General features: G+C 44.1%; 1 protein-coding gene and 1 long non-coding RNA gene across 9 annotated transcripts in view; one reads left to right on the plus strand and one right to left on the minus strand.

Moving 5' to 3' along the window:
- The window catches only part of SPTBN1 (spectrin beta, non-erythrocytic 1), a 212,595-nt gene that overhangs the window by 108,160 nt on the left and 84,963 nt on the right, over nucleotides 1-19,472 (minus strand). Inside the window, exon 1 of one of the 7 annotated variants that reach the window (XM_019021069.4) lies at nucleotides 3,524-4,180. The exons of 5 other annotated variants lie outside the window; for them this stretch is intronic. In XM_019021069.4, coding sequence (XP_018876614.2) covers nucleotides 3,524-3,632 — 109 coding nt within the window. In that variant the 5' untranslated portion in view covers nucleotides 3,633-4,180. Of the gene's footprint in view, nucleotides 1-3,523; nucleotides 4,181-19,472 lie in introns of those variants that run through there. One more of the 7 variants, XM_063696186.1, reaches the window with a different exon arrangement.
- LOC129531602 (uncharacterized) overlaps nucleotides 4,385-19,472 on the plus strand; it is a 41,800-nt gene continuing 26,712 nt past the window's right edge. The window contains exons 1-2 of one of the 2 annotated variants that reach the window (XR_008676884.2): nucleotides 4,385-4,756; nucleotides 6,027-6,137. This is a non-coding gene — a long non-coding RNA (uncharacterized lncRNA). The remainder of the gene's footprint in view (nucleotides 4,757-6,026; nucleotides 6,138-19,472) is intronic. The other variant, XR_008676883.2, reaches the window with a different exon arrangement.

Genomic DNA, 19,472 nt, shown 5'->3' on the forward strand with positions numbered 1-19,472 from the left:
GCCTACCAGGTTTGAATGGAATATATTAGAATAAGAAGTGGAGTGGGGCCATTTTAGGGAGAATCTTTGAAGGCCAAGCTAGACTCTGGAACTTCATTTACACAATGGCACAAGCAACTGTTTCTGAGGGGGAAAGTGGCATGATGAGTGTTCTCTCATGAGGAGTTAAGCTGGCTGATGTGAAGTGGAGAGATGGTTATCATGAACCTGCACCTCTGTTACTACACAGTTCTCTAAATATGGGAGGTTGGGTTTTGCTGTATTTCAACATTCCTCTTTTATTTAATAGAGAAAAAAACATCAAATACAACTTTATACGATACATGAACTGATTCTGAGAAGAGTGATAACTTAATTTTGCAGGTGAAAATCTGAAAAAGAAAAAGAGGAAGGGGTGTGTGTGTGTTGGGTGTTGGGTGTTGGTGGTGAATGCTAAAGCCATCAGAGGTTGAAGGGCTTGTGTTCTTATGCCAGGAGCCTTCGTGTGATAAAGCCTCTTGTATCTCAATGAGGTTTTTTTTTTTAATCACACTTATTTACTGACCCACAAATCTCTACAAACTATAAATCTCTACAAACCATAAATCTCTATAAACTATATATTTATGACTATCCTTATTTTTATTGTAAACTATATATAACTATATTTATATATAAATATATAACTCGATTTATATTTATATATAACTATATTTAAACTATAAATTTATAATATCTCTATAAATTTATAAACTATAAATCGCTATAAACCATTTTATCTAAATAGACCAGACTCATTTTAAAATTATATTCTCCTTAGCCAGAACTCCAAATCTCATTCTATGGGACACCTCCTGAAATTTTTAGGACCCAGTGTGGAAAGTAACTTGAAACCAGCCAAAATGCAGAAACAACTCCAGAAAAATCATAGCACTATCAGGCACAGACAATACATAAATAAGTTCATATCAGAGGCATTAAAAACCCAATACAGGACTGGCAAGGTAGCTCACATCTGTGATCCCAACACTTTGGGAAGTGAAGGCAGGAGGATCATTTGAGGCCAGGAGTTCAACACCAGCCTGAGCAACATGGTGAGACTCTGCTTCTACAAAAAATTTAAAAATTAGCCAAACATGGTATAGTCCCAGCTACTTGGGAGGCTGAGGTGGGAGGATGGCTTGAGCCAGGACTTCAAGGCTGCTGTTGAGTCGTGATTGTGCCACTGCACTATAGCCTGGGCAACAGAGTGAGACCCTGTCTCTTAAAACGAAAACAAAAAACCCAATACAGTTTCAGACGAGCATTTTGCCAATATTCAGAGATTATGTGCTAGGAAAGATTATACTCAGAAGAGTAAAAAAAGGCACCCTTGCAGGAATGTACAAAATTACATCAGCAGATAGAAATTATATGTTATCAAAAATATGTGATAATCAGAACTACAAATACCAAACAAAACACAAAACCAGGGATGGGAATTGAAGAAAGGTTTTGTGTGTGTGTGTTTAATCAAAATTCTCCTAGGATTGTTTAAAATGCAATCGGTTCATTTGTTCTGAAGGATGCTGACAAATGTGTGTAATTCTCCTGAGGTCCACCGTACTTGAAAGTTAATTCACCCTTTCTCAATTCCTCAACATGGGTGGTTTTCTGTTACAGAAATACCAACACTAAACTTGTGCAACTCCTAAACCACAATATTTAAAAATAAGAAAGTCACTGGGGCTAAATTAGGAGACAAGGGTCACACTAAAAAAAATTATTTTTAAAGCTACCACACAAAACACGAAGCTTACCCCTTTCGAAGGGATTTCCTTGAGAAACAGCGTATGAGGTAAAATATCAGGGGCACATGATTTTTTTTAAATTTAAACTTTACGTTGTCCAGAGAGGACAGTTAAGACATTTCCTGTGTGTAGGCTCCACCCTTCTCAGCGAGCAGTTTTACAACCTTCCTCAGCCCTTTCGGAATAACAGCCTTTTGTTATGGGTGGGCCTAGGGGTGCACTCCTCCCTCACACCTTCTATTTTCTCCCAGTTTTGCTTTTTTTCTGAGACTTCCAGGCTAGGCTGGCGGTGGAGTGGGCTGACGATCCCGGTGGGTGCTTTCCCCTAGGCGGGATGACACAATGAAGCTGGGAGTCCGGGCCAGGGGAAGAGGAGGAGCACGCAGTGGATTCTCCGACCCGAAAACCGTAAGGCCCCTAACAGACCTAGATAATGAACGCCCCCCCCCACCCCAACTCCTCTATTTACTACTTGCAAGCGCCCCCAGCTTAAGTTTTCAAAAAAGCAAATTTGACTGCCGAAGAGCTCAAGAGAAATGAACCAAAGAGACACAGAGCCGTTCCCTAGAGCGAAGGGAGCTTCCTCTGAGCTAACTTGCCAGAGGAATGCGGCACAGCCCAGCAAATGTTTAAAATCACGTCCTGTTCTGCCTCGTTTTCCAGAGAAGTGTCATTACTGTCAACTATTTCACAAGACAAATAAACCAATGAATGAAAGACATCCTCCCCCCTCTTCCCAATGAAAAACATTCTAGGGCTGAGCGGCTTCCTTCCTTCCTCCTCCTCACAGGAACCACATTTGCAGCACTGAGAAGGTTAAAATAAGAAACACACAGTCCTCGAATACTACTTTTTTACAGTGCTAGAGCCATTCCCAGACTACTACTGACTCCAGGGGCTTCCAAACGGAAGGAGTTCTGTTTTCAGTTAGGAACCTTTTTTCACGTATAAGCTCTGAGACACTGCTAGCCAGGGCCTGCTGGCTGGGCAGGGACAGCTGAGGGGTGCAGGGGCCGCAGGGAAAACAGCACACTGGTGCACACACAGGCTTCTGCTCTACCTAAAAATATGTTCAGTAAAATATTGGACTCATTCAATTGTCTGAGCCTTAAAAAGACTCCAAGAAACCTGTAATTGATCCAACTAATCCAACCCATAGCGTTGAAATGACAATAACTGGCTTTCATTAGAAATTATATAGCCCACTAAATAGATGGGAAGGCTCTTCCCAACACATCACAAAAATTAAAATTAAGCTTCTGAATAAAAAACTGTGATTTACCGAAGGCTTAGGAACAAAAAGACCACTCCCTCCTCCCCTTTGCTATTGTTCTACAGGACTGGGTCTGAGCACGGCACTTTACACCTTTAAAGCTTCCCAGAGGTAAGAGGCTGGGGGCTGGGAGCCAGAGGCGACCCAGAATCAAATACCTGCATACTAATAAGTCTATGAGCACTGATCTACTAGGATGTAAAGTTAGCTAAAAGTAAAGAAAATGTGTGTGCAGCAGTTATCTGACAACCTAAAAAGCCAAAAGGGTGCTGGAGAGAGAGGGACTCCAAATGGTAGCTCTTCTGGAGTGGAGTATGAGCAACTGCCTTCCCTAAGTAGTGAATGGGATGCCCGCAGCCAACCACAGGGTCTGGGGCCGAGCTGTGAAGCCGCCCGTCTTCATTAGGGTCACAAATAAAGCCTCCAAGAACCCCCGTTGGCACGGCCCCAGGACAGGCCCGGCCTTTGGGAGAGGGCTTACCTTGCAGCTGCTTGAATCTGCCTTCCAGCTGGTTGTAGTTGTAAGGCACCTGCCCCGTGTACGCCGGCGACAGCGGCCCGGAGATACTAGACGTCCTCTGCAATTCCATTATGCCCGGCGTAACGACCCGGAGGACTGCGCCCTGGAAATCCCGCTCCAGCCCCCTCCCACTCCCATCCAACACGCAGCAGCCTCCGCAGCGCTCGGCTCCTTAGGCGAGCCCCATTCCGGTCTGCAAGTCCAGCAGGGTGATCTGATGGGAAGTTGGCTACAAGAAAGTCCACCTTAGCTCCGCGAGGAGTTACCACACAGGCATCTAATTTCTTGCTTTCCCTTCTTCCGTGGCCCTTGCCTGGAAGCTCGAAATAAATTACTGAGGAGGAGGGAGAAGCAAAGAGGAGGCGCAGGTTATACTTCAGAACTTTTAAATATGGCCAATCCTAAGCATGCCACGGTTGCCGAGCCCGTGAGCTCGCGGGCGCAGCGCGCACACCTCCTCCCAGCTGCCCGCGGCGGCTGCCGGTTTGTAATTTTATCAGGAGCCACTCGCCGTGTGCTGGGCGGTGATGTCACCTGATTAGCATAACAGCATTGTAGAAGAAACGCAGGCTATACCACGAGGAGGGGCGCGGGGGAGCCTGGCCGGCCCGCGGCCCCCTACCGGTCCCGCACGGTCCGCGGTCGCCCCAGCCGCCCGGCAGCCGCCGACCCCGGGCCGGGCCCTGGACTAGCCGCCGGCCCGAGCCGCGGTGGTGCCTTCCCAAACAGAGCTGCTGGAATTACAATCTTTTGTTGAGCCTCATGTAACGGAAAAGTCTCCGATTACTATCACTTGAAAAGGCTAGCGCGCCCAAGGGACGGCCTGGAGAGTGAAGAGCCCCAAGGGTCCCGGGCCCGCGCGGCTCATTCACTCTCCAGCGTCTGCGGAGGTAACGCGGCCCGCAACTGGGCGCGCGCGACTGCCCCAGTGCGCTGGCGCCAACCACGCGGCGGCGGCCCGGCGAGCCACCGGGAAGAAGTCAGACAAAGTCACTCTCAGGGCGCTGTGCAGCGCCACAGCCAGGGGAGGTGTAAGTTCGGGCTCAGTGAAGAATCTCGGCTGACTTACGCTGCCATCAGGGGATATGAAGGCGGTGGTTTCCTGGAATAACACGGGCCTATGATAGGAATTCGACGCAAGGAAGATTTATGTGAGCACCGATTTGCAAGGCATTGTGGGAAAAAGGTACACAGGTAAACACCGCCGAGATCCCTGACCTGGAGTTGTTTATGATCCGGTGGGGAGATGAGGGAACCGAAACTACCCTCAAATTCCTACTCTGATTTGTAAAACAAGGCCTCTAAACTTGTGGTTCTCCAAAATTTTAAATCTCTCCTTCCCAGCTTCTTCTCCCACCAATCTCAACCAAAAATGAAATCTTCCACATAGAAAAGAGAATGATCAAAATGTATTCTTGGGAAATTGACTCTAGATCTCCCCCGTCTCCACCCTCCTGTCCCCCCTTTTTCCTCACTACCTAAACAGGCAGACAACCAATTACACTTTTGGCATTTCCAGTTTGGAGCCCTACAGCAATACTCACTGAAGAAGGTAATTTCATTCCTCAGGGATCCCAATCTGTAGTAAAGACGTGGTCCCCCACCCCAGGTTCACCTCAGTTCCCAGGGCACTTGTAATTGAAGTAACTGCATCCTGTCCAGGCTTAGAATTAAACCCAGAGCCTAGCTAACTGCTCAACGCTGAACAACCCCCAACTCCTTCCAGCCACATAACTAGGTTTTTAATACTTCCACATGTCAACCTTTGGCTTTTGAAAGCCAGGCCCAACCTGAAGGAGAAGACAACATTTCTTATCATCTAAGATGTAGAACATTTTTTAAAGCCCCTAAGTGCTGCCAATTCACAATGCTGATGGGAGGCTAGGCAGGGCATTACAAAACACTTGGTCTTGGAAAAAGCACTTGACTAGGATTCCCAAGACCTGAGTTGCTAGTCCTGGCCAAGCCTCTTAATTACCCTATGACCTTAGAAGAAACCCTGGATTCTTTCTAAACCTCAGCTGTCAGACTGAGTAATAATTAATGCCCACCTCCACAGGGTCACTGAGGAGATGATGTGGAAATGTTCTAAAAATTATCATACTTTCAAAATTAAGAGTATATTCTTCAAAATGCACCCCTCCTTTCATCACCCCCCGCCCACACACACACACACACACACACACACATACCACATCAAGACTACAAAAGAGAAGTTGAATTGGGAACCATCTCAATGAAGATCTTTTTAACAAGCCCTTTTTCACAACTAAGTATACTGGTGAAATGATAAGTCTCTAAGTGTCCAGCTATGGCACTGAAAATGAGATTACAAAGTGCTTTGCCAACTTATAACGTTTTAATCATTGGGCCACTTAATGAAGAAAGGGAGTCACCACTCAGTATCTCCCTTTCAGCTCCCTCTAGTATGGGTTAGTACATGAAATAATTTTTAATTAACCAGGTTGCACATAATATGATGGCAGTAGAGCTGGGACGAACGTAGCCACACTCAATCCTGCGAAGCCAACACTGAATGAACCAGGCAGAGTGAACACATGCAAGTATTAGAAAGGTTTGGACACTGGGGAAGGGTTTAATAACCCCACGGGGATAAGAAGTAAGAAATGGGAATCCATTTGGTGTGATGGGACCAGGGAAGAATAAGACAGATCCCTGATGGCCCATCTGACCACCTCCAGTTCAGAAGTGGGGAGGAGGTAAAGGAAGGCCAGAGGTATTCATTCTTTATTTCTTCCGTGTTTACTGGTCTGTATTTACAGTATTTAATGTGTGCAAGGCACACTGCCAGGTGTTTTAGAAGATTCAAAAGTGACCAGGAGTGTTGCTAGCCAAAGGAAATGGGACAAATGTGCAAACAGTAAAGTACCAAAAGAATACAGTAAGGGCCAGGGGAGGACAGCTCTTAAGAATTCAGAGGACAAGGAGGACACATCTGCCTTTTGGAGAAAGGTAGGTGGGAAGAACTCTAGGAGGGACTGGCATTTTGATCAAACCTTGAAACACAGGTAGACATCAACAGGCTGGAACAAGGGAGAAGCCTCCTCTCAAGCAGCACAGTAAAAGCATGGATGCCCAGGAAACAGTACCAGCAAGTGCTGCAGTTTGGCTGGAGGATAAGGAACCGTCAGGCTGAGAGGAAAGCCCCGAAAAGCAAGTTAGAACTAAGCCTGGTCTGGAGCCACTGGAGAGTTTTGAGCCAGGGGAGTAGAGGGTGTGGGCTGGACTCTAGAGATGATTAATCTGGAAGTGGTATGTAAGAGTGGGCAGAAAGGAGAGGAAATGAAGGCAGCAAGGTCAACTGGGTGGTTAGTGCAACAGTCCAGGTCAAAGGAGCAATCAAATGAAAAAGAATGGGCTGACGTAAAAATTAATCCAAAGGACTTTGGTAACTAACTGTATGTGGGAGGATCAAAGGGACAAAGAAGACTCTCAGGGTTTTACATCTGGCTAGAGGGGTGCAGGGGACAAGTGCACATTTCCTTCTAGACAGGTGGAATCTGAGTTACCTGCAATACCACTGGGTGACATGTCTGGAGCAGTCAGGGATGTGGAACTAGAGCTCAAAACTGAAGATACAGTCCTGAGTGCAGTGGTGGGAGTTGAGATAGTTGTGGGGTTAAATCTAGGAAAGGAGGTAAGAGGCAAGGGGCTAAGCATGGAGCCCTGGGGAAGGCCTGGGTTTGGGAGAAAGAAGAAAAACCAGTGGAGATGCCAGGGAGTTGCAGAATGAAAATCTAAGGAGAGAGACTCAAAGAGGAAAGAGGGTAGATGGTCTTAAGTGTTGCAAAACAAACAAACTAAAAAATAAAACTTAGAGAAAAGGCATGTGGTGTGCCAATTAGCAAGTCAATTGGGTTAATAAAAGCAAAAGCTGGGTTACAGGGAGTTAGAAAATAACGAGAAAGGAGGAGGAGGAGGACGAAGAAGAAGCTATGAAGATGAGACTAGTGAATGAGGGTTATCAGACTCAGGGGAAGATGTTCCAAGGCAGGGCCCAACTGAGTATGTCCTCTGTGCACAGGTTTCAGCCCTAAGTTGGCATAGGTAGGAAAAGGCCAGTGGGAAGATGGCTCAAAGATATGGATGGAACAAATCAAAAGTGCTGTGGTCTGGTGGAAAGACTCAAGTCCAGAGTCAGGGACTCAGGCTTACCCTAATTTCTGAGTACCAAGGAGCTACGTAATCTTGAGCATGTTTCTGATGTTCTCTGGGCCTCTCAATCTTCGTCTATAAACCAAACAGTTTGGAATCTATGGTCATAAAAAATTCCTTCTGGAATGTTTAGTATTAAATGTATTAGTGATTTGGGTTCACCCTGCTTAGGTCCCACTTCTAACTGCAGTCCCAGTTATCATCAATCTCCACATAAACTGAATGGCCGTAATAACCAGAACCATCACACTTGGTAGCTTACAGAATGCTTCCACATATATTTTCTCAAGTGACTAACCCTGTGAGGCAGGTGTGGTCACCATTTTGCAACCAAGGTAGCTGAGGTTCACAGAAATACAGTGCCTTGCCCAGGGCCCCAGCTGGTGAGTGGCACAACCAACACATGGACCCCAGATCCACCACGTCAGCGTGCTCCCCATCTCCCCACCTCTGCTGTTTCTCCCATATGCTCAGAGTATATCCAGCTTACTATGGGTTTCTAAGCTTTTCTGAAAAATCACAGAACTCGATAAGTGGTATCAAGATTAACCTAAAACCCAAGCAGGCCTCTACACGAACCTCTACAACATTTAGTTTTGAGTCAGGATTAGGCACATGCTCTGCTAGTTCACCTAGAGCTTGCTGCTTGAAGGGTTCTGTGGTTCTGAGTGGGTTTTATTATGTCTTGTTTGGTTTTGTTCCTCTTCTCATACTTGGTGGACCTGTACACTAAGATTCTGTATGACTTAGCATGTGGCAAGGTAAGATTAAGCCTCTGTTTGTTCTAAGAGGCTTTACACAGTCTTGAGGGGAAAGAAAGATGAATGCTTTTCCTGCATTACAGCGAGCTTGAGTGGGTAAACTTTAGATGTTCATTTCCTGAACATCCAGACACTATCAAGACTCAGTGTGTCTGGGAGAGGATGTCCAAAATGACAAAATGTGATGGGATTTGTACACATTCAACCTTGGGATTTGAAAAACCAATCCGAGAGCTGGGAAAGAAGTGATGGGAACAGGGAGGGACAGAAAACAACAAAGTTTCATATAGGATTGTGTTTTGTCAAATTCTCTGCTGCTTTCTACTGCCATCTCCACATCTTTCTTTCATTCTTCATCGGTGTCAAGTCCCTTGGCACTGGATGACCACAGCCAATTTCTCCTAAGCATTTCTTTACAGGAAACCAAAATAATGCTAAAATAATCCTCTTCCATTAGCGTGGCCAGATAGAGAAGCGGCTCCAAACCATGCCACTGCATTTATGCTGTACTAGGCACTGGTTTATATTATGTTTCTGTCTCATCTCTCTAGTTCTCTTTCTGTCTTACCTCTCTGGCCCACCCACTCCCTTCCTAGGAACCTCTTGCCCACCTCTCCCACTCTTGAATCCTTAACTGAGATCATTCTTTTCTTTCCACTAACTCCCAAAGAGCCTCCCACTCCCTAACTACTAGTTGCCACCTTCTTTTCTCCCTAAAACCTGCCTCTGTTAAAAACCTAGTCCTTTTTCAATGGAAATTTCCCCACTTACCAGAAAACTCAACCAACTAACCAAGCATACCACAATGAAATCCAGCAAAAAAGAAAAGACAGAAGAAATTATATGAAGCCTCCTTTTCCTCCCAAAAGAACAATTTTCAACAGCCCTACTGGCATAGCACATTTGACACTGGTATTTCTATGCCATTGCTACCTGCCTGCCACCTCTTTAGAACATCTCCTTTCTCCCCAGTGGCACCTCCCACTCAAGGCCCATGGCCTGGGCAGCTAGAAGCAGTCAGGAGCACTTCCCCTCCCCTCACAACTCACACTACTCTTAGAAAACCATGGGTGAGACCACTTCTCAACTTACAGAGTACCGCCCATGTAAGCATTTGAATCAGGGCTTGGACATGTGAAGCTACAGGAGAAAAAGTGGTTAAGAGCAGACCTGGGGCCAGGTGTGGTGGCTCACGCCTGTAATCCCAGCACTTTGGGAGGCCAAGGCAGGCGGATCACGAGGTCAGGAGGTGGAGACCAGCCTGACCAACATGGTGAAACCCAGTCTCTACTGAAAATACAAAAATGAGCCAGGTGTGGTGGCGGGCGCCTGTAATCCCAGCTACTCAGGAGGCTGAGGCAGGAGAATCGCTTGAATCTAGGAGGTTGAGGTTGCAGTGAGCTGAGATCGCGCCACTGCACTCCAGCCTGGGTGACAGCGAGACTCCATCTCAAAAAAAAGAGAAAAAAGCAGACCTGGGACCTAAGAAGCTGGCTCTGCCACTTTTTAACCTTGGTTCTCTGTGCCTAAAAAGTTGGCATAATAATGGGACCAACCTCACAGAGGTTGAGATAATTTATAAATTATCTCAATTAATTTATAAATTAAGTGAGATACATGTCTACAAAGATACTATTATAGTACAGTCCTCGTGGCTATAATTGCTAGGCTTTATCTCCTCATAGGAGAAATTTCAAAAATTAATTCTATCCCACTTTTGGCCATCTCTTACTTCACCAAGGAAGCTATCAGCTGCACGATGTTGCGTTTCATGTGGAATCACAGACCTTAGGCTGGGAACAAGGGTGACCACTCCTCTGGATTTTTGGCGAAGGGCATTTCTCAGTGGCAGGACCAGTCCTCCCTCTGGGATGTACTGATACCCTCCCTTCCCTTCTCTTTAACTCAGCCCATTATGCACTGGGAAAGGCATACTCAGAATCACATTTTATAGCAGTGACACCTCAGAGATAACCAGAACACAATACTTACTATGAAACAAGTTACAGAAGTCCTATATTTTAGAAAAGCCAATGTTTATTTGAGGTGGGGCTGTCAGATTTGATACTTCAGGACTCAAAATAACTAGAAAAAAAAGAGAGGACAAAAGATATTTTTCTATCCATAGGAATTACTATCTCTGTTCCATGAAAGATAAGGATGGTTCTTTCTCCCTCTCTTTACACCTTCCCCCCATTCCCCCCACACCCATAAAACCATCTAAGTATACAGCCAAATCTGAAATAACAGGGCAAAGCTGGTTTCCATTTATATCCTTTTCCTGTTTCTTGCCTAACTGGTCGTATCAGACCTGAATACAAAACACCTGAGATCACTGCTGAGGAGAAAAACGGCAAGTTACACTGGAAACAAGCACCCAAGGTCCTGCGGAAGGAATGTAGTTTATTGAATCTTCTACCCCAGCCAAACCTTATCCCTGCATTCTTACCGTGTCTGTTATCTACACATGCAAAGCTTCCCTGCACAGACAAAAGAATGCCCCAGTCCAGAGGCCCTGGCTTTGCCAAACAGGTGGTGCTATGCCTGTGAATGTAACAGCAGCCAGAGCCAGGGCTGGGCTCCTCTGTTGCAGGTAGAGTGGTTAAAAGGAAAAGAACATCTGAGGAACGCAGTTGGGGCCAGGCCTGCTCTTGCCCAGAGTTCTTGGTTCTGCTTTTCACCTCCAACATGGAGGGAAACAGCTGACACACACAGGTGTTCAGAGCCATCCAGGCCAGAGTTTTACAAGAGTGATATGGGGCGGTGAGAAGATACTGTTCCCTGGGTAGCAGAGCTCATGAGAAATAAATGGATAAGGAATAAATACAAATCTATTCTTTGTGAAAATAGGCCTCTGGGTCCTGCCCTCAAGTATATTCACACCCATATTACCTTTTCCAGGAGCTGTGAAAAGAAAATGTGAAAAGGGCAGGTAGGGCAGGCACTTGGAGAGGGTAGGAGAAAAGAGAAAGGTGGGGGGCATGCAAATCTCATCGTCAAGACATACTCCTCCCCTACAGAGAGCCCAAGTCAACTCATCTGACACGTTCTCAGCCCCATCCATGGGCATAGGCTATTGGAGGGACCCATGACATGGTGAGAACTGATTTCTTCTCTGCAGGGACTTTCAACCTAGCTGAGGAAATCAGACACACTAGGACACATGCATACACAAACACAAGGGTGTAATATGTAACAAATGACAGGTTAGTGACAGTAACAGCTATTGATAGTTACAGTAAGTACCATTCTAAATTAAGCTACAACTACATTTCTCTACTTGGCTGAGAAAATATCAGAGCAGGATTTCTTCCACACAAACACTCTCTGTTCCTATTCGGTCTTATCTGTGCAATTTTAATGTTGCTTCTAACCAAATCCCTGCTGACATGTGCCATTCTAACATGAGAGTGTAGGTAGTATAGTTGGGGGTATGGGGTGTGTTTCTTGCTCTTTGAAAAACAGGTACCGATTACCCAGTTGCAGGGATATGGAACAACATGTGCAGCCCTGGTGTGTTAAAATGTGAAATATTTTAAGGGCGCAGTCATTTCTTCCTCCTCAGCACCTGAGCTTCTGCTGATCTCTCACTGAGATAGCACAGTCTCCCTGCCATAGGACTTTGCTAGGCAGCCACTCGCTGGGCACAGGCCCTGAATAATTCATGGACAGCCCAGTCACTCAGGAGCGCCAAGGCCTGCCAGCTGCCTCGTAAGTAGGAGACAGGCTCCAGACTTACTATAAAATAAATACTATAGCTACCTCTGAGACCTTCTTTACAGACACCATAAAACACCCTTCCCTCTTTGCTTTATCTCCCCATTTTAAACCAGGTAATTTCTGGCAGGATCAAAGTACACCTGACTTTTACTGTAAGGAAGATAAGTCCCAAGGGGTAGGGAGAAAGTGATGTCCTCAAACAAGTGCATGACCAGGATGGCATTCCCATGCTCAGGCTACTGAGATGGCATGGGCAAAGACCAGATACTGTGCCCAACACAAGACAGATCCTCAATAAATGTCTGTCCCCATCTCTTCCTCCTAACTGTCCCCTCTGCTACACCCAAACTGATCAGTGCCCCACCTGTCTTGGGCTTTCCATGCCTCTGCTCTTGGCCCTCCCCTCACCTTTTAGTCCCAAGTCCATTCATCCTTCAAGCCCAGCTCAAAGCCTTCCCTTCTCTAGGAAGGCTTCCCAGATTACCCAGCTGGGATGATGGCTCCTTCTTAGAAACTCTACACCAGCACTGTCAGCCTCCGTCGTCCAGCACATATCATACACTCTATGAGAGCACTGCTTATCTCTTCTTGTGTACCAGTCTTATCTGCTTAATTAAAATAATGGAAAGTGCACCAGACACAGACTCAAGAGAAGTGAAGGGCACACTCCATTCTCAGCTTTTAACACTGACTGGCTATGTGACCATGAGCCATTCGCTTGGCTTTTCCAATGTTTTCCCTAAAACCAAAGGATCCGAAATAGAAAATCTCTAAAGATTGGTATATACATACAACAGAATCTTACTTAAAAGCAAGGAAATCCTGTCATATGCTGCAGCATGGAGGACATAATGCTCTTGGAAAATATTATAAACTGTTTCAGGACAGATACAAGTCTTTTTTTTTTTTGAGACAGAGTTTCACTCTTATTGCCCAGGCTGGAGTGCAATGGCACAATCTCGGCTCACTGCAACCTCTGCTTCCAGGATTCAAGCGATTCTCTTGCCTCAGCTTTCCGAGTAGCTGGGATTACAGGCGCGCACCACCACACCAGCTAATTTTGGTATTTTTAGTACAGATGGGGTTTCACCACATTGGCCAGGCTTCTGACCTCAAGTGATCTACCCTTCTTGGCCTCCCAAAGTGCTGGGATTACAGGCGTGAGCCACCGTGCCCAGCCAAATGCAAGTCTTACAGAACCTTCACCCCATACCCCCAGCCCAGTATCTTTAAGGAACAGTTAAAAATGATTTAGCCATTTTTGAAAGCTGAACACTGATGAAAACAAGGACTCTGTGAGGGAGGTGGCACCATATGGTGACTCACAGAGCCTATGCCAGCCTAGGTAACACCCCCTCATGCATACCTTAATCTTTCAGAGTCAGAAGATGATAGCTGAAAGTCCTAACAGGTGTCAGAAGTTCCTTTTAAAAATTCCTCTATCTAAGCCAACCCATCTCATTTATAGTAAGAAAAATGAGAAATGAGGCACAGAGCCGTGTGCCCAGAGTTACAAAGCAAGCTACTGGCATGCTGGAGATTAGAAAGCAGGCCTTCTGAATTCCTGCTGCCATTTCTAGAGCAAACATGAAGGAAGAGGAAGCTAAGCACAAAGGAAGTAGCATGCATTTCTCATGCCAGTCAATGAAGTGGGCCCAGGGCTTGGAATCAGGGAAAACTCACCTTAATGTCCTTTCCCCACTGCGTTCCAGCATCCAACACAAAGGTGGAGCCAAAAGGCCTGTCCTGAGTGCTAGATGAGTGATATCTGTTTATGTTCTCTGATGTCCAACTTGCACCAGCTCAGAGAGAATGACAGCCCAGGATGTGGTACAAGCACAGCTTCCATGTCATCTTTCCAGCCCAGTGTAGAACCATACACAAAGTTGGCCTCAGCAAACTTTGTTGTTTAAAAATCCTTTTTCTCAGTTTTATACATTGATCTTTCCTTTATTATTCTTATGGTGTCCTGAGGAATAGCCTACTCAGGAGGCACTTAAAAAAAAATACCTGACAAATGGATTTATTCATCACAACCAGAATTATTTTATTTTATTTATTTTGAGATGGAGCCTCGCTCTGTTGCCCTGGCTGGAGTGCAGTGGCATGATCTTGGCTCACTGCAAGCTCCACCTCCTGGGTTCACGCCATTCTCCTGCCTCAGCCTCCCAAGTAGCTGGAACTATAGGCGCCCGCCACCATACCTGGCTAATTTTTTGTATTTTTAGTAGAGACGGGGTTTCACCGTGTTAGCCAGGATGGTCTCAATCTCCTGATCTCGTGATCTGCCCGCCTTGGCCTCCCAAAGTGCTGGGATTACAGGTGTGAGCCACCACGCCTGGCCACAACTAGAATTTTAATGACAGGTGAAGAATGAAGAGAAAGAAGAGAAAGACTAAGCTCTTTTCTAATACCTGCCAAGCTCACCTATAACTACCTCTCCACTCACCTCTTTTCATTACTATTTTTATCACCGATACCTTAATCACCATTACCCTTTTAATTACCATCTACCAAGAAAAACACAATTTGAGACCACGTTGGTGCCTTTTTTCCATTATACCGTATTTTGAATAACATTCTAAAAGCTTCAGTAAAGGATATGGAGAAATTGGAACCCTTCTACGCTGTTGGTAGGAATGTAAACGGTGCAGCTGCTGTGGGAAACAGTATGGAGGTTCTGCAGAAAATTAAATATATAACTACCATATGGTCCAGCCATTTCCCTTCTGGATATATATCCAAAAGAACTGAAAGCAGGATCTCAAAGAGACACTTGCATTCCTATGTTCATTGCAGTATCATTTGCAATAGCAAGAGGTGAAAACTCTAATGTCCATCAATGGATGAATGGATAAACAAAATGTGGCATATACATATAATTGAATATTACTTAAAAAGAATAAAATTCTGTCATATGCTATAACATGGATGAAGCTTGAGGACATCATGTTAAATGAAATAAGCCAGTTAGAAAAAAACAAATATTACATGATTCCACTTACATGCAGTATGTTGAGTAGTTAAACTCATGGAAAGAGAAAGTAGAATGGTGGTTGCCAGGAGCTGGGGGAAGGGGAACGTGGTGAGTTATTGTTTAATGGGTGTAGAGTTTCAGTTTTTCAAAATGAAAAGGGTCTAGAGATCTGACTGCACAACAATATGAACACAGTTAACTCTACTGAAGTTACATTTAAAAATGGTTAACATGGTAAACCTTATGTTATGTGGTTTTGTTTTTTTTTTACCACAATTAAAAATGAATTTTAAAAACATACTTCAGTAAAGACAAGGAATGCACCACTGGGCAGGGGAAGAAAGAGCAGATCTAAAGCCACATGTTCCCCACCTATGACGCTGAAGCTCAAATCAAACATTCTTAAATGCTGTCAACCAACACACTGATCTCTCCAAGTCCTATCTTCCACCCTTAGGAAAAAAGATATTTACTCGGAATCCTGCCAACTCTCATTTTTACAACAAAAGGCCTCATAAATTACATACTGCCTCCCAGCCTCACATTTGTGTGCAATGCGATAGAGTTTATCAGAGTTTATCCATTTCCCACAGAGTTTCACTAGAGTCAGAACTCATGATCTCGACAACCCAACCTTCATGAAATTGTTCAAAAACTTTATTTTTCAGTCAGCATCTTTGAGATTGAGTCCTCGAAACACAGGGGAAATAAATTGGTAGTTTAGAAATAGTAGCAATGCATCATACTCAAGCAGGCAGGTACACATTTACACAACTTAGGAGTGTGTGTATGCACATATACAGGAGAATGCCTACATGTATACAGATCACTTTAACAGGTATCAGACAAGTTTTTCTTACTCTGAAGGTTTTGTGATACCCCCATCATCAACTATCCTGAAACACTTAGACTTGCCCAGCCAGCTAAAGAACACTGATAATCTGTCAATGTGGGTACATACATAGTTTGCTGTTACGAATAATTTTGCCATAATAAGGGCTTATGAAGCAACAGACCAAGGTTCTTACTGATCAAAAAATTGTCCTTGTAGTTGGCCTATTAGAGATCACGGAAGGGCAAATGGCAAAAATCATTACACAGGAAAGAGGTCTGTAATTTGTAGTGATTATAATCAAAGTTACACTAGTTCTTGTTAATAACACTCTACAAGAGCCTGCATTTCTGACTCATCAAGCATAAAACATTAACAAAAATTAACAAGAGACTAGGTCTTGAGTCAGAGTCACAGGGCATTATTTCCTGGAGAAGGACAAAGGTTGCTATCATCCCTGTACCAATACACACTCTGTGTCTCACTGTGTACACAGAAACCACCAGGAAAAAAATGCCAAAACTTACCTTGGTAGCAACAGCCCGTTAGCATGCTAACTCCCTAAGAGCATATACACAATCTTAGAGGTCTGAGGGCCCTCAGAATCCATCCAGCCCATCCCCTTGTTTTTCAGATAAGGACACTGAGACAGAGAGGCTAGATGGAGTTCTCTAAAGTCGAGCTAGAGAAGTCCAGTGGACTCCCAGAGCTCCTGATTGCAGTAACAGTACTGACAATGCCCCCCACCCACCACCATCTGAATCCATTTTTGTACATGCCATCAAAAAGCTTTGTTACCTAAAAATAGTTTTGCTGGATTTTAATGTCCATCTGCCAGCTTTTTCTAATGGCAGGTTAGCAATAGAATAGTAGGCATGTTAAATAAAGCATTCAGCTAGTATCTATCACTTAGTGGGGTCTCTGGGTACCTTTGCTTATTCAACGTCATCCTTCCTTAAATGAAAGTTTACTCCTTTTTGTATATACCCAGTAATGGGATTGCTGGGTCAAATGGTATTTCTAGTTCTAGATCCTTGAGGAATTGCCACACTGTCTTCCACAATGGTTGAACTGATTTACACTCCCACCAACAGTATACTGGGTATATACTCAAAGGATTATAAATCATTCTACTATAAAGACACATGCACACGTATGTTTATTGTGTCACTGTTCACAATAGCAAAGACTTGGAACCAACCCAAATGCCCATTAATGATACACTGGATAAAGAAAATGTGGCACATATATATACCATGGAATACTATGCAGCCATAAAAAAGGATGAGTTCATGTCCTTTGCAGGAACATGGATGAAGCTGGAAACCACCATTCTAAGCAAACTATCACAAGGACAGAAAACCAAACACCGCTTGTTCTTACTCATAGGCGGGAGTTGAACAATGAGAACACATGGACACAGGGCGGGGAACATCACACCCTGGGGCCTACTGGGGAGTGGGGGGCTGGTGGAGGGATAGTATTAGGAGAAATATCTAATGTAAATGATGAGTTGATGGGTGCAGCAAACCAACATGGCACATGTATACCTATGTAACAAACCTGCATGTTGTACACATGTACCCTAGAACTTAAAGTATAATAAAAAATAAAAATAAAAAAATAAAAGTTTACTCCTTTTTAAAACTTTGTTCTAGTTTGTTTGTATAGCCTACCAAAAATCCTATCTAGGATATATTTTATATCTCTATATCTTATTCATATTGCCATATCTTTTTGATGTAGTATTTAGTACAAATAAATGTTTGACATTTTTTAATAGGTCACTTAGGCCTCCTGTTTTAAATTGGTCATGTGTATCTCTTGTGCTTGACAGCCAGAAACAAACAGACAAAAATGACCTTGTAAAAGTATCTGATTCTCAACTCTAAACCTTTTCGTTAAGTTTAGGCAAGGTCTGGCTCTTCTGGGAAAGGTTTAATAAGTTCAATAACCACTCTGACGTCACAAATGAGATACCTGAGGTATCTCAAAGTCTTACTCATAATTTGCTAATACAGAGTAATTGTAGGGAGAGATACAAGATTTTCCCCCCATTAATTAAAGAGTATTCAGAGCCCTACAAATACTTATTGTGAAGGAAGGCAATTTCCAAGAAGGTTGGAAAAGGCAGGTCAAAGATAGGCATCAGAAGCTTTCAATTACTGCCTGGAACCCAGAAGCCTCTGATTTATATTACCACTGGAGCAAGCTGGGGTAAACAACAACCTGATTCAGAAAATCTCAGACTGAAATCTGTAACACGGGATATAATGCTTTCCAAAGACTTCTATTAGTATTATAGTAATGTTCTATAATGTTCTCCAAGATGAAAGTGATACACACATTTTAAGTATTATAAATAATCCTCCCAGAAATTTAGTAATATTTCTTCTTTATTATCCCCTTATATCAAACTACAGCTGTCTCAACAAAGAGGAACAGAGCACTAAAGCTAAATAACCCCCATGAAGGACCAACCCTCTTCCGGTAAGAGCCAGCCTGTCTGACTCGGATTGTTCTACACTGACCATGTCTCTCTCCCTCCAAACAACATGCATCTCCCACTCCCATCTGTCTCTCCCTCCAACCTCAGTCATTTTTTTTGGGGTGGGAGGGGGGACCAATTTATCAAAAGTTTAAAATATTTTTATTGTATTTTTCCATTAAATCATTCTCTCAATAAATGTTTAGGATTATGCAGGATCATTTTAATGTGCATTGAGTGCAAATCCGAAACAGGAAAGTACAGTGAGAGAAGATACAAATGCAAAGACCATATTAATTTTTTTAATTAAAAAAAAAACAAGTATTTTTTGGTGCTTTTCCTGCTTCCCAGGAGAAGGACTGAAGGTCACAAATGCCCTCTAAACTTCACAGCAAACAAAGCCACAGGTCCCCAGTGTCGTCAGGCCATCAGAACATGTGCCCTTTGAATGTTCCTGCCTCCTCCTTGGCTTCTCCTCATCTTCCCTTGCATGAATGCAATATTTCTCAATACGGAAGGCCCCTTTGCAGGGAGGAAATAGAAGCCCTCACTTCAAAAGATGTATTTCCATAATGAAATGTTATAATTAACACTTCACATGCATGCCCACTGTGTGCAGACACTGAGCTAGGAATCTTCCACGTTATTTTAAGTTCCTGCAACAATCCCATAAGGTGGATATTATCCTCATCCTAAAGGAGTCACTTGCCCACCATCGCATAGCTAGTAGGCGACAGAGCAGGGACCTCATGTGGGACTCCAGGCCTCTGAAGCCATCCTTCCTTCCTCAGCATCAGCCCCGAGATGGACAGTCCTGGATAGCTGAATCCAAACCCAGGAACATTCAGGTGCTCCAGCCGTGGGAGGACCTCCAAAGTGTATTCAGACAGGCAGACTGAGAGAGCCTCAGGGCCCATACAGTTTCCAAAGGCTGGACAGAATACAGACAAATATAA

This window comes from Gorilla gorilla, chromosome 12 (assembly GCF_029281585.2).
Source record: "Gorilla gorilla gorilla isolate KB3781 chromosome 12, NHGRI_mGorGor1-v2.1_pri, whole genome shotgun sequence".
NCBI lineage: Eukaryota > Metazoa > Chordata > Mammalia > Primates > Hominidae > Gorilla > Gorilla gorilla.